Source organism: Cydia splendana, chromosome 10, assembly GCF_910591565.1.
Source record: "Cydia splendana chromosome 10, ilCydSple1.2, whole genome shotgun sequence".
Lineage (NCBI taxonomy): Eukaryota > Metazoa > Arthropoda > Insecta > Lepidoptera > Tortricidae > Cydia > Cydia splendana.
In genome coordinates this window covers 21,806,702-21,822,597 of record NC_085969.1, presented here as the reverse complement: position 1 = coordinate 21,822,597, position 15,896 = coordinate 21,806,702, and the positions used below count along the sequence as shown (strand labels likewise).

General features: G+C 38.0%; 1 protein-coding gene across 1 annotated transcript; it reads right to left on the bottom strand.

Moving 5' to 3' along the window:
• Positions 1 to 433: 433 nt before the first annotated feature.
• LOC134794434 (formin-binding protein 4-like) lies at positions 434 to 15,576 on the bottom strand. Its single transcript, XM_063766247.1, has 10 exons — positions 15,277 to 15,576; positions 13,612 to 13,746; positions 13,183 to 13,339; positions 12,408 to 12,654; positions 10,530 to 11,351; positions 7,953 to 8,086; positions 4,594 to 4,711; positions 4,137 to 4,289; positions 1,307 to 1,486; positions 434 to 590 (listed from the first exon to the last, which is right to left on the bottom strand). Exons 1-10 carry the CDS (start codon positions 15,449 to 15,451, stop codon positions 495 to 497), a joined length of 2,217 nt encoding a protein of 738 aa, XP_063622317.1. The 5' UTR covers positions 15,452 to 15,576; the 3' UTR covers positions 434 to 494.
• Between the last annotated feature and the right edge of the window lie 320 nt (positions 15,577 to 15,896).

The window sequence follows — 15,896 nt, the reverse complement described above, 5'->3', positions numbered from 1 at the left end:
ATCGTACAGACTACGTACCTAGTATGGGAACACAACTATACAATTGCACCTAATCAATATACTGTCACTTAACTGTTACATGTGATGACCAAATAGATTTAACTTTATGAGTGATGAGTGCGTCTGCTTTTTTTATTCGCGATTTTGGGTTGGCCCCATAGTAAAAGTTTCTCAGTATGACCTACTTGATCACCTTGCAAAATATGGGTACCTAACTGTTGAAAAAACACCCTGACTGACGCGCGCGGCTACATCCTAATATCAACCTTCGTATATTCAGATAAGATTCACGATGCGACGCGCACGATGACGTTCAAAGGGTTAGGGCCACCCCACATAAGCGTGTCCCGAGAGCTGCTGCTCGATGCAACGCGCATTTTCCATAGCGCTGACTAGACGCTGACGCTCAAAAGAGGCTTGTGTGGGGTGGCCCTTACGAGTAAATGTTGAAACACCGTATACATAATATAATAATAGACATATGAGTGGGTAGTCTAGTCGGAGTGTATCTCGTCGGCGACCTGCTGCCATTTGGCCACCATGCTTGACACCGTCTTGTGTTTCAGCCCGATCGAGGATGATATCTTCACCTGAAAAGTAAACAGCAATTTTAATATATTTTTAGCGAAATGGTTCAATAAAAAAAATGTGAACTAAATCTATTTTTAATCAAAATTATGGTACCATACGGTACCGTATCGTCCGTATCATTAGATTACAAATGTGAAATAAAAACCGGGCAAGTACGAGTCGGACTCGCGCAAGCAGGGTTGCGTACCATAATGCAAAAAAAAAAAAAACGAAAAAAAAAAGCAAAAACGGTCACCCATCCAAGTACTGACCACGCCCGACGTTGCTTAACTTTGGTCAAAAATCACGTTTGTTGTATGGGAGCCCCATTTAAATCTTTATTTTATTCTGTTTTTAGTATTTGTTGTTATAGCGGCAACAGAAATACATCATCTGTGAAAATTTCAACTGTCTAGCTATCACGGTTCGTGAGATACAGCCTGGTGACAGACGGACGGACGGACGGACGGACGGACAGCGAAGTCTTAGTAATAGGGTCCCGTTTTACCCTTTGGGTACGGAACCCTAAAAAAACAAGTAAAATAAGGTTACACAAAATCGATTAAAAACATGACTACTTATAACAGTTTATAAATGCCATCTATGTATTACGGTCCCGAGCGGTCGATTCGACCGGTTGCTTCGGCAGCGGGGGATGTTCGAAAAAATTGGGTACCGTGGGCGGGTTGGACTTAAAATACTACCAATATTCTCTGATGAATCTGATGAAGCTTACCTTAGATTTCTTTTTCGTAGTTTTAGTTTCTTTGTCTTTAGATTCCTTCAGTTCCACCGGTTCCTTCGGCAGCGGGGGCCGTTCGGGGGAGGCGGGCGCCGGGGGCGTGGTCGACTTCTCTAGCTCGGCGATGTCGCTGTAGAACGAGAGGAGCTCGTCGCCTATCTCTTTCTTCGGTTCCTGTGATATATAATGTGTTACGTAACTTATCGTATGATGACTATGTAAAACTCTGTCATTTATGGATGACCAAGTCGTGAGGGAATGCAATCTCGATCTCACAACTTCGAGATCTCGCACAAATTCTCGAGATTAAATCTCGTCGACAGGAAATCTCGATTTTAGCCATCTCGGCCGTGATCTCGATTAATATTTTCGAGATCTCGAACGAGATTGAAAGATTCCGATTGAGAGATCCGTGTGAATTACTTTGTATTGAGTAATTCCTTAGATTCATGTCGTTCAGGCAGTGCTATTGTGTGCGGCCGGCTTTAGCTGACGATAAGAGCTCTGTGGCGCGCTCTGTGCGGAAGAATCGGGCAAATTTAGTCACAATTATTTATGACTAGCTGTGCCCGCGGCTCCGCTCGCGTGTAATTCGGTCTGTGACAGTAAGCGGCTAATTTCTAATCCTAATTTCTCTCCCCTGGAGGCGGAACTTGAAGTAAAGTTGACATATGGATATGCTAGAGGACTGAAGTCCAGATACAATATTTTACAATTAGGTATGTGCCACTAAATAAAACTACACTCCAAAATCAATAGTTTTACCTAATACTGCTACAGTCGCCATCCGAATGTCACCTTTATCACATCTTAGAAAGTTATTGAAAACGCGAGCGAAGCGAGCGCGACAATTTTTCGATATAAAAAAAAACGCAATTCGATAGACAGTTGTACATTTTTACTTTTAGTATGGAAATCAGTCACATCATTATATCACGAAAATTGAATGTCACCTTTATCATATGTTAGAAAGTAATTGAAAACGCGAGCGAAGCGAGCGCGAAAATGTTTCGATATAAAAAACGCATTTTGATAGACAGTTGTAGGTACATATTTACTTTTAGTATGGAATCAGTCACATCATTTTATCACGAAAATTGACAGTGCCGCAGCAGTAACGTTACAACAGAGTTCCTAATGCTGCTGCAGTCGCCACCCGAATTTCACCTTTATCATAAGCATCTTAGAATGTTATTGAAAACGCGAGCGAAGCGAGCGCGAAAATATTTCGATAATTTTGGTGCCCCATAGACATGGTGCCCTAAGCAAGTGCTTATTTTGCTTAAAAGGGTTAATCCGGCACTGCAAATGACAGAGGTCAATGTTTTTTTTTTCAAAGTACCCACCTTCGTGACCATTATTAAGTGCTTAAGGAGGCGATACGTATGAATATGGATTTGATATGGATGCGATATAATTACGATTAGGTATAATTTATGACGGAGAAAATAAATAATTTTATGCAATTATACGCGTGTTGATATGTGTGTTTATTTTAGCACTACGTAACTATGTAAACCCATTTTTAGTTTTCTTGGTTACTTAATGTTTACTCAGCTCCCCAAAAGATGGCACTGTGCAATGAGGGGCAATTACTTTACTGTCGTTTAATTTTGTTGTATTATTAAATCAACACAATTATTCAAATAAATTTGTTGATATCCATACGATTGATTGAAATTTTAGAAGAGGGGTCTTATAAACTGAGAGTTAATTTGGCAAAATTCTTCCTCGGTGGCTTATTTATGTCACATCGTATTAAATTCAGCGCCATACATCATTCAGCGGTTAGTTTACCAGGGTACTCTATAGTGTTAGCACATATTTGAAAAAAGTTTGCCCCTCCTTCCTAAGTAGCGCCATACGATTCAGGGGCAAACTTAAGTCAATCGAGTGTTGTAGCTACCCCCCCTTTTAGAGGTTGAATTTTTATAGCCTATAACCTGGCCGGGGATTTTCTCGACAGATTAGTAAAGTTTTCATCAAAATCCGTTCAGCCGTTTTCACGTGATGCGCGTTCAAATAAACAGACAAACAGACAAAAATTCTAAAAACTGTTGGAACGTGTTCTGTTATCAATTCTAAGTATCCCCGGCCAACCTTTTTTCAAATATCTTCCATGTACAGACTTTCGACCCTCTTCAGCTTTATTATATGTATAGATTTTTGCTCGCTTACCCTACATTTTTTTTAAAGTTGCTGAGTGCTTGACAAAAATATCAATTGAGCATGTTACTGCCTCTGCTTACAATTATGTATAATAAAAATAATTATTAACATTTTTTCATGCAAAACCACATGCAAATTAGAGCTATATATATATATTTCTTGTTTTTTTTAGTAAAACTTGTTTTTTTAATTACACGTTGATTAATTTGTTGTTTTTATCTGCAAAATATAATATGACTTTCTCTAAATAAGTAGTGTATATGGAATTCTTAGAGATTTTTGGTCAAAATAACACATTTTTAATTACTTTGTCAAATCTCGACCTCGTCGAGATTAATCTAGATCTCGAAAGTGTGACGGTCGAGATCTCGAAACACCCAATCTCGATTTAGATTTTTCGTGCAAGATATCGAATCGTCAATTTTGGGGCGAGATCGCATTCCCTACTCGAGGTACAGGCGGCAGCGGCGGCGGGTCGTCCGTGCCCACCGGATTCTTAACCTTTCGAACGCTACGTCTATCGCGTGTGGCACGTTTCAGTGTTCCTTGTCGAAACGCTCGAAGGTCGATAATGAGGCTGGAGCCGCGTACGCCAGGTTACGTTTTCGGCGATCTGTGGGTATCGGTTCGCTCGGGCGGGTCGGGTTGTGTGTACCGGTGGCAGCGGCGGCGGGTCGGCGGTGCCGGGCGGCGGCGGGTCGCGCCAGGCGGGCGGGGGCGGGGTGCGCACGCGGGGGGCGGCGGCGGGCGGCGCGGGCGCGGGGTGCGCGGGGGGCGGCGCCGGCGGCAGCGGGGGTTGCACCGGTTCCTGCCAGGAAAAAAGTATCGATTAAAGATAACTTACATTTGCACAGAATGACCAGTAAAACTGACTAGCTTCTTTAGATTTCTCAGGTGATTACATATCCCCTTATCGATGGGTACGGTTCCCGGGTACCAGTGCGTGAAGCTCCGGCCTGTTAGATTTCTCGGGGGGTGGGTTATCCGTGATCTCGGCGACCAGGTAGTCCCCCTGCATGAGGCCGTCGGCCTCGCTCCGCTAGTCTTGTGATTTCGGCCTCGCACCCGCCTGGCGCGCTGTAGAATTGTAGAAAATGCCCAGTGAAACTAACCTTAGGTTCCTCGGGTGGTGGTGTGGTGCATATCTCCATGTCCATGGTCTCGGCGGCCGGGTACTCCCACTGCGTGAAGCCGTCGGCCTCGCGGCGGTAGCGGTAGCGCCCCTCGGACCTGCAAATGACGGACGTACAAGTAAAGGTAGTGGGGGCGGGTAGGGGCCGATAGTCGGTGGGAATTTAAAATCGTTTGAGATTTTTTACGTATTCGGTTGATTAAATTTGATAGTGCAAGTCATAGTACAATAATTACATTATAATGATTGTTCAAATTTAAGAATTGAGAATTTAAATCATGGAAATAACGGACATTGAGACTGAAATTGAAATTATACCAGTTATACAAAGAAATGTCTATGGTCTACCAAAAAATATATTATTTTAAAACTGCAGTCAGTTATTTAATTGTTAATTAATATACCTTTATTAACGAATACCTATTCATGTTTTATAATTAAATTTATTTTTTATTATTCTAAGATTTGGTTTTTTGAATCACCAAATTGGTTTCATACCTTGATTAGTCTTATTTCAGATAAACTGACACTCTGCACTTTAAATTCCCAACGACTACAGGCAATACTTAAAATTAAGCAACTCAGTCAAAAGAAAACCGTATACTTAATCCCTTGGTCCTTTGCCCATTTCCTAATTCTCATAATCGCGATACTATGTCGTGATTTCAGAAAATATTCTTCTACAATTCACGACATAGTGTCGTTTCTGGTCCTTTGAAGATGTTAGCGATTTAGGGTGCCTTAGTTTTGAAACTTTAATGTAAGAATCGAGCTAACTTAAACGGAAAAACTTAAGGCTTATAATTTTTAGGTTATGTTGTACGAAGTTTCTTGATAAATGTTCTTTGTATAAAGTAACAGTATTTTGATTCACTAATGCAATTGAATTGGTTTGCTACATAATACTACCTATTAGCTGAAATTTTCAAATCAAATTAAATATCTTGTCAAGATATTTGTAAAAGAAGATTCACAAGTTATTTCATTTGACCAGTAAGCACGATTCTCCATTAAAAGTAAATATCAAAGGCACCCGTATGATTGTGATGACCGAGGCAGAGATGCCAAGGTAGTCAGCCAAGCTGTCAGCTTCTGAAATAGATCAAAGTGCATTATCTTGAAAATTGAAATTAGTGAGTTATGTCATTTTTCTCACCCGTGTCCTCGGCGCGAAGTCTTGACTCGTCCCGTCTTGACGTTTCATGTTCAGTCTTCTGTCTTCAGGTCACTTCTTTTATATTTAATGTTATTGTTAGATAATGTTACAATATAAGAAATAACAAATATAAACCTAGAGAATACATAACTGAGAATTTGACTATTGTGCAGTATTATATTTTAATTATTTAATATCAGTATTTTGTAAGGCCTCGTGAAATGGGCCTAAGATGTTATAAATGTTATGATAATTAATGACATAATGTGATGTTAGTAAAAACAAAACTGAAACAATAAATTCTTAAGTTTAGGGTTACTTTGAAGTAAACTATTTGAATATAATTAAACATTTTATTAACAAGTTATCACAGATATTGATCACAGATTGTTTAGAGAAAATGAGAAAAAGCTATACAATTTAATATGTTTCAAAGTATAACTTTTATACTTAGAAAGTTATAAATAAATAATTAGTTTTACTTGAGCATTAAACCTTTACTTTTATGTACATAATATGCACGGTAGGACATAAGCATAAGCAAAGTACGTCATGTTCTTACTGTTTAGAGAATCAACACTTTGATTGATAGTGTAAAATATTACACAGAGGCGAATTACAATAAAAATAACATGTATACAAATAAAATACAACATGAATGGTAGGAAACTCGACGCCAGAAGAACTAAAAATCTCTCAGTAAGTGTACACCAACAGTCCTAAACTGTACAAATGTACAGAGGCGCCGCAATGGTTTTTGGGAAAATATGCGCTGCGCGTTGCATTTTGCGATATGTAAATCGAAATAAAATTGAATAAAGTTTTTGCTGGAAAAATATTTTATCTGTTTCGCTGTATTACAGAATATGACGCTATGTGGCTTTATAAATATCGGCGTGAGACATAAAACCCTTGTAAATTCTATTTTTGTGTAGGTTGCGCACAAATACAGTTTTCTGAAATTATATAATTACATATAATAGCTGTCGCCTTCGTACGTGTTGTTTATAAAAACGAGGATATTCAAAGGTCCTATGAGTATTCAAACGAGTAAAATATAATAAAAAAATAAAAATAAATAATTTAAAAAGATTCTAGCCATAAACGCGTCCATCTTATAAAGCCACACAAGTTACTCGCTGTAAAAAAAATATAGTAGTGTTTGCGTTGTGCGTTGTATTTTAGAAGGTTGTTTCACTAAACAATAATCTGTTAAATGCAACGCACAGCGCAAATTTAATTCACGGCGAACACTAAAAAGTTTTCGATTATCACCAACAGTTCGTCACTTTGATTTTATTGCACGTTTACAACGCAAGACAGTTTTACAAAAATAGAATTTAGAACTTGGCTGTCACACTGGCTTTAAAATTGTGTAGGTTAAAACTTAATGGGGATATTTTATGATGACTTGATGACAATAGAAGTTGCAAAAGTTCAAATGGTCTAGGTTTGTTTCGTCTGGTTCCCTGTTCGTCTAGTGAGTCATTTCCTAGTTCGTCGGTTTCCCCGTTTGTTTGTTCCCCTTCTGACTGTTTCCCCGTTTGTCTGTGTCTCCGTTTGTCTGTTTCCCTCGCTTTCCCCGTTCGTCTGTGTCCCTGTTCGTCTGTTCCTCTTTCGTCTATTTCTCCCGGTTACCCTGTTCGTCTGTTCCCCTTCCAGAATTGGTTCAAATTAGGACAGTAAAATTATTGTGCCTAGTAATGTTAGAGTATAAATAGATAATGGACAGTTTTTAGGATTGTGTAAATTTAAATAGTTTAGTTACAAGACATACAATGGTGGTTAGGGTGGTTCACGTTTGTATGGAAAAAAATCATCAAGTAAACTGGTTTATCGATTGATTCGTTGTTTAAAATTTTGATTATAGAATTTTTGGCAAACAAGTGCGTGATGAAATGATCGTTATGTTTGTGCATGTTAAAATAGTATTAATGTCATAAATATTTGTAACAAGTGTAAAAAAGTGTTACACGAATGTCACGACTGCGTCATTTTTGAGGCATTTATTTTTCAATAAGGTTATGTCGATAAACTTTCTTTCCTACTAAAAACTTCTCATATTAAATTGAGATTTAAAATACAGATAGGTTGCGTTTATACAGTGCGACAGGCCAATATGTAAATCTGTCTTGCATGATAACCGGCGGCTCGCAGGGTCCCGTTCCCGGAAGGTATCGTACCTCTGGAAGGCGGTGGTCCAGCCGGGCGGCGCGGCGCGCTGCTCGAGCTGGCGCAGCGCCTGCTCGCCGGCGCGCACCCAGCGCCGCCAGTACGGGGCCGAGAGCGCGCCGCCGCGGAACGCCGACACCAACGTCTAGGTACAAACGACACAAACCAGTCATAACGCCATTTTGAATGCTAATCTATCACACCTTATCTGTACCTTGGTCATATCATGCGAAACGAGAAGTATGAACTTCAACTCATTATACAAGGAAAGATCCAAGGGAAAAGATCATCCGGACGAAGACGTAACTCATGGCTCAAATATCTCCGAACACGGTTCAAACAGAGCACACGCTCATTATTCGGCGCAGCTGTGTCTAAAGTTCGTATAGCCCTCATGATAGCCGACCTCCGGTAGGAGATGGCACTGGTAGAAGAGATGAATCTATCACAAGCATGTGAAATACGTCATCACTACACCTTATAAAACAAAGTCCCCCGCCGCGTCTGTCTGTTTGAGTGTTTATTTGTATGTTCGCGATAAACTGAAACACTACTTAACGGATTTTCATGCGGTTTTCACCTATCAATAGAGTGATTCTTGAGGTTGCAGCAGGAAAATGGTTGCAGCAGTTTTTTGTGACTTGTCCCGTGCGTTTGATTTGGTTGATCACAAATTATTATTACATAAGTTGCAAAGATATGGTGTACAAGCTAGTCTTTTAAATTTTATTAAATCTTTTTTGAAGGACAGGGAACAGGTAGTGTCGGTTGATGGGGGGGCCACTAAGTCTGAGATGAGGACACTACATGACTGTTCTGTCCCTCAGGGTTCAGCGGTTGGTAATTTCCTCTTCTTGGTGATGGTCAATGACCTCATTAGTTTGTTTCAAGATGGTAATTTTATAATGTTTGCTGATGATGGATGTGCCATTGTTACCGGTGATTCTTTTGAGGAGCTAAGGGGGAACGTTTTGAATACATTATTAAAATTGACATGTTGGTTCCAAGTAAATGGCTTTTTGATTAACCTTAATAAGACATCGATAATGCATTTCTGGCTAAGAGGACCGTATCCCACTCCCCTTGACATAACAATAAATAATATTACGCTTCCACAGGTGCAGAACGTGCGGTTTCTTGGGTTTGAATTTGATTGCGGCTTAAAATGGGATAAACATATTGATTCACTTACTAGTAGACTTGCCAAAGCGTCGTTTGCGCTGTCTCGGCTTGCTCCTGCACTTTCACGTGAGAACCTCCGTATGGCATATTACGCGTATGTAAACTCGATCCTTGTGTACGGTATTGACCTTTGGGGGCTGGCAGCCGACAGGGATAGAGTTTTCATACTGCAGAAGAGGGCTGTTAGAATGTTGTCTGGGGTGCCGCCATTCACTCCAACAAAAGAGTATTTCCGGGAATTAAAAATTCTAACAGTGCCCTGTTTATACATTTTTGAGGTAGCAAAATATATGTTTAAGCACAAGAGTGATTTTGTTATGCGTCGACCTGATCAAAGGCAAACAGATCGCGATATTAAATCTGTCCTTGTCAGGCTCGTAAAATCATCCAACTCGCTGGGGGTAGTTGGCATTAAAATTTATAACAGCCTGAACCGTGAAATAAAAGAGGCGGCTTCTTATGAGCTATTTGTTAAAAAGTTGAAAGATTTTTTGATTGACCAGGCTTTTTTCACTGTAAAAGAATTTTATTGTAAATTTAATGTAAAATGAGTCTAGTAATATTTTTTGACATTTGTATATTTTAATTTTTAATTTTTTGTTAGTTTTATTGACATTTGTATATACCACTATTTTTGACATTGTATATATTATGTACTCTGACATTTGTATATATTCCTTTTTAATTTGTGTGGATTATGTATTTTTAATTTTATTGTGTACCTATTGTATATTTTGACATGTGTTTTTTGACATTAAAGATATTGAATTGAATTGAAGGTTTAGGTGTATAATTTATTAACCCGTGCGAAGCCGGGTGGGTCGCTAATTTAAATTACTTTAGACACTCTGAGACACTTGATAAATACCTACTAAAGATTATTTTGTCAATCTCTCCAAAGCATTTTACTGTGTAAAGCATGACACAAGCTAAGACGACGAGCAATTGAATTGAAGCCCTGAACTGAATCATGTTTATACATCTGTTAGCTTATTCAAACACATTTGTAATTTCAAATCAAACTAAATCTTAATAACGGCTACGAAACTAAAATACTAAATATACAGCTCAGAGTACCACAAGGCCCTACTATGGGACCTCCATCTTTTCATATGTTTCATTTCAACAGCATCAAATAGGCAACACAATTAACATACACCAATTTTCGAATTTGGTACGAATTCGTAACTCGTAACCATTCACAAATATAATTTATTATTAATATTATTATACAAACGTGGTTGGTACGTTGGTGAGGTGTGCAATAAAGAGAAATGAAATAGTGGTTACGTGCACTAAGACAGCACTAAGCACAAAATAGATTTCTGAAGTTTTTTCAGGAAAATAATAGACCAAAGAGGAGTTTTTCCTCAGACTAACACTAAATTGAAATACAAGCTACTGACCTGCCATTGTATCAACATCTCCTGCACGGGAGGCACCTGACAAGGTTGCACCTCGTTTAGAAACTTCAACTTGGCTTCCACCAAGTCAGACATCGCATCCAAATCTTCATCCCGCTTATCTTCATTCAGAACTTCCCCTTTAGTAAATGACAAACCGTTTCCATAACTGACAGTCGCCACTTTTGGACTTTCGCTGTCATCTTCTTTAAAACCTAATCCGGTTCTCTCACTTGAGAATCCTTCTATATATTGTGAATATTTTGTGGTATAAGCTGGGACTTCGGGTTTCTTTCTTTCGGGAAGGATGGAATTATCAATTCTTAGCTTTTTGCGATTTTCTTTTACTTCTGTGTCAGCCAAATATAAGTTAACTTTCTTTTCTGGTATTTCTGGTTTTTCTACCCCATTTTCAACTACAGTAGTAGCAGGAACTGGTGGCAGTGGTGGTGTCTCTTCTATAGCTTTGCTACTTGGGAATAATGGTTTCACTTCTCTAGGTGGAGTACCTACAGGCGTATTTTTACCACTATTTGAATCTTCACCAAACATATCAGTCTTCTTAGACTTAACTTTAGGCAACTCTTTCTTTTCAATCTCATCTAACAAATCATCAATATTGTCAATTTTACTGTCTCTGCTAGTTTCATCCACAACTTTAGGAGATGCGACCTTTGTATCTTCTTTGATCATGTTCTGTAATTCTGTTGGTATTTCTCCACCAAGTTTTTCTAATAATTTGGCTTTTTCCTTTAATCTCATGAACAATGTTTTTTCTTCTAAGCTATCATCATTTTCTGCTAAAGGCGGAGTCTTTGCTTGTGTCTGAAACAATTGAAAAAACAATATTAGGTATTAACAATTTAAAAAAACAATATTATTGATTTCATGCACATAAGTATATGTTTTTTTTTTAAATAAAATTTCTATAAAGTTATATACCTACTGAGTATAATTGCATGAATTCTATAGTCATTTAAATTGTATTTTTCTTATTTACTCGTAATGCATGTTAATTATTAGATGTAATAATGTTTTGAAAAGATGTGTCCCGCCGAGTTTGTTGCCTGTCCCATATTGGGATACCCTCCTCCAATTGAGGGGGGATTTAAATCTTCTCGAGGCAGAGGTGTAGGGTTGGAGCCGGTATAGCTTTATTTGACGTTCATAAGTGCATTGTAATATGCCTACTTGAATAAACTATTTTTTATCTTTTAAACCTTAATGGCGTATTTTGAAGGAATTATGTGGTTTAAGGCCCATCTAGATAGGTACAGGAAATGGTCTCAGCAGCCCATGAATCTCAACAGTGCATACACTTGGAGACTCTAACGGGCATCTCATCACAGACCCCTAACACCTCAGATTGAAAACTTTAACCATCATAGTGCTTATATATAACATACTCATTTCAATGAAAACCCCAAAGTAGTTGAATGATTAGCTTGACAACACGAGGGTCAACATTTGTTGAGGAATTAATTAGTAATAATGAAAATATTAATTATTGAGGTGTTCAATGATATAAAGTTGTTATTTTTTAGCAATTTCAGTTTTCTTTGTCATCATTGGTGTTTTGTATCTAGTTTAAATCAAGACATGACAAGTTTTTGGACAAAAAACCCACCCAAATATCTTTCTATACTTTTCTTGTTTTGATAGCAAAAGCATCAAAATTTTACTAAGTACGACGTCAATGTGGAGAAGACCGTCTTTTAGCTCTTTCGTCGCTTTCGATTGTTGCCTTTGTATACAATATACATACTCCACTCACAGAAGGTCGGTAGAGCAAAAGGAGCAAAGCTCTTCCTTTCTGCCTGAGCGAAGAACATATTCAAATATCCTATGCTTGCCCTACTTCTCAATCCTCAATAACATTACCTTATCGTCCACCGCCGGCTCAACCGCCATCCCCGGAGGCAGCTCAGGGCCAATCGGCACAGTATAGTTCTGGTTGCTGGGCAAGCTCGGTCCGTACTCAACAGGCTTGGTCTTCTGTTTCTTGTGTGGGTTCTTTGGGACTGTTGGCTTGGCTGGCTTGGCTATAGGCTTGGGGGCCTTGGCTGGGGTTTCTTCATCGTTGGATTCGGAGTCTGAGTTGTGGTAGGATGTTATTAGTTCTATTTTTCTGTAAAGGAAATAAAAATGTATTGTAAAAGAGTGTAAATAAATCTATTAATAATTTAGTTTGAATAAAAAAAAAATTAAAAATAACTTTATCCTCTCGAGTCTTCACTAAAAAGTGTAGGTATTTACTTTTTTCGAAAATCCACTTTTGGGTTATTTCTACTCAGAATCATGAGGACTACCGATTTTAAAAAGAAAAATGTATCCCAAAAAAAATTACAGTTTAGTAACGCATTTTCTACATTTTGTATGGACCGTTACGAAACTGACACCCAAAATTTGTATGAAAAACTGGGAACACTTTTTGTCTCATTATTCCGAGTCTAAATAAGCCAAAACTTGATGGTTTTTCGAAAAAAGTAAGTGGTAACATTTTTACTGAAAACCTCCACATATTCCACTATCTATTCAGAACTAATGAAACCCATAGAAATAATGAGATGTGCCAATAAATTTGGCTTCTTTATTCCTCAATGTCTATTGGATGTTAACTGTAGTTTAATCAAATTAAAAAAGAAAAATGTCATACTCATGTTCATCATCACTGCCTGGTTTCCGCTTGGCACCATTCTTAACTACAGTCTTTGGTTTGGCTTGGTCTGGTTTCTTGCTTTTGGCCTGTGTGTTCTTCTCGGCAAGCGTCTGTTGGTACAGCTGCCACTCTTCGGCTGATACTTCTGCTGAACCTAGAACAGATTAACACCAACAAATGTGTATAAATGGAAACTCAAGTCTTTTTTCTGTCATAATCACTGTCACCTTTGAATTTCTTTCCAAATGTTAGCAGGTATCTGGTAGACTGCACAATGTGCTCGAATTTGTAAGTGACACCACTGAACTAGCACCATTCTTAGTGCCTGTAAGGCTCGTCTTTAAATATAGGTCAAAGTGTAAATGTATCGGACTGATTTTAAAAATAAAATTTAACTTTACTTTTACTTTATAGAAGAAGTTTTACCTGAAGCATGCAACTGATGTTGTGCCAACTTCAATGCCATCAAGTATTCCTGCGGGGCTTCCCAAGTCACCGCATTAGTGTGCTGGTTCCAGTAGTAGGTGAACCCGCTGCTCTCATCGTAACATGCTGACCAGGCTGTAAAAATATTTAAAAATGTCTTATAAAAAAGACACCATTTTGTCTTATTCATTATATTTTGAACACAGACTTGTTTCATACTAAAACTGTTGTCTTTTCACATTTTTTGGAAATAGAAATGACAATGACCAACATTATTAGTATTTATTATTGTATGTGCCTTTAGTCGGACAATATATTTCGTCTTTTATTCATGTTCATATATATATTTCACTTTTTTTCCATTTTTGTGTGTCCGTTTGCCAGTTGGCAAAGGCCTCCTCCAATCTTCTCCATTCTGGCTTTTCTATGGCCACTCTACCCCATGTTATTCCTGCGACCTGTCTTATGTTGTCGTCCCACCTTCTCTTTGGTCTAGATTTCTTTCTGTTTCCATCTCTTGGGTACCATTGCGTGACTAGTTTGCTCCAATGACCAACATAATATTGTGAAAGTAAATAACTCTAGACATTATTATAAGACTGAGTGTGTTCTCAAAAATAATTAAAATCACATAAATAAGCAGAAAATTATAATGTCAAAGCTATGTTAAAGTGCCAGTTCAATTACAAATACAAAATGTTTATTTACTAGAATTATGTTTACAAATTGAAGCTTACAGATAATTAACAACAGAAATTTTACAAAAGACCCCATAAATGACTTGAACAGCATGAAAATAATGTTCTGTTGAAATTAACACATTCACTGCCAAGAACACGCATGTACTGTACTGGAAACGGGGTGCCTGGCACCGAAAGTGTTAAGATTGATTGTAAGTCTCCTACTTAGTCAAACTTTTAGACTTATGGCACAGCAACTAATGTTTGTTTGTACATTTAAATGGTTCTACATATTTTACAGGTTTAATGTTACACAATAGTAAAAGAATAACTGCTAAAGCACTTTCGTCAGTAAATTCATAATATACACATTTTGTCTTATAACATGCAATAATTGTTTAAATTCAGTCTTGATGCAAATATTTCACCTTTTATAAACTAACATACACTCTTTTAAAGAATTTTCAGAGCAATGTTTAGGTAGGTAGGTAGGTAATATTGTTATTCAATACAACTCACAATTTACATAGAATGTTGTAGAAGATTGCAACATATTATGATATCTAGACTCTGAGCATGCTAGCTTTTCATAAACTTGGCAGTAAGGATGCATACATCTCCCTATAAGCTCCATACTTGATGTAGCACTTGGCATGAAAAGTTAGCATGGTCTGATGGTACAGTTTTTACACGACAAAAATACATTCTATGTGTACAAGACAAGCTATACACGCTGTTATGCTCTGGATTCCTAGGATAGCGGTGTGGTCATATAGCGGCCGTCTCCATACAAATACTACGACATCCATATTTTAGCCGTTTTATTTAGTATGGAGACGGCCGCTATATGACGGCACCGCTATCCTAGCGGCCGTCTCCATACAAATACTACGACATCCATATTTAGCCGTATTATTTAGTATGGAGACGGCCGCTATATGACGGCACCGCTATCCTAGGAAAACCGATCTTTACTGCCACTTACCACAATGAGGTATAGGTGCAGGGTGCACCCCTGGGTTGGGTTCATGTACCGCTGGGCTCGGTAATGGAGGCTGGGCCCTTGATGACTTCTCAACAGGTCTTGAAGGCACATCATCGTCACTGTCATCAGAGTCTCCGTACCCAATCAATCCAACTAAAGGATTTGTTTTACTCATTCTAGTTTATCAAAAAAGAGGCGAACTATAGAAAATAACACGTAAACACACACGTTTCAAAGATTCGACTATTTTTGCAAAACATTTCTCACAATTCGCACTGACTCAAGCGTGATTTTTTTGACAATTAACTTGACAATGATTATGACAGCTTATTCCAATAAACAAAGAAGAACTCACGAACTTTACTAAATGCGAATATGAAAATTGATTTTCTAAACAGTTTTTCTTATGCCTTTAAGTTAAGGTTCAAGTTTTATTACAAAGTTTACAAAGCATACTTTTGGCACGGCAAATAAAACCATAGACTCAATAGACTATCAATAAGTTTTTTTTTTATCGCAATGTGGTTGCGTTCGAAAACTAGAACTGGTTACATAGAGTCATTACCATAAAAGGTTTTTACATACATAGGGAATATGGCGGGACAGCTGAAATAAATAAA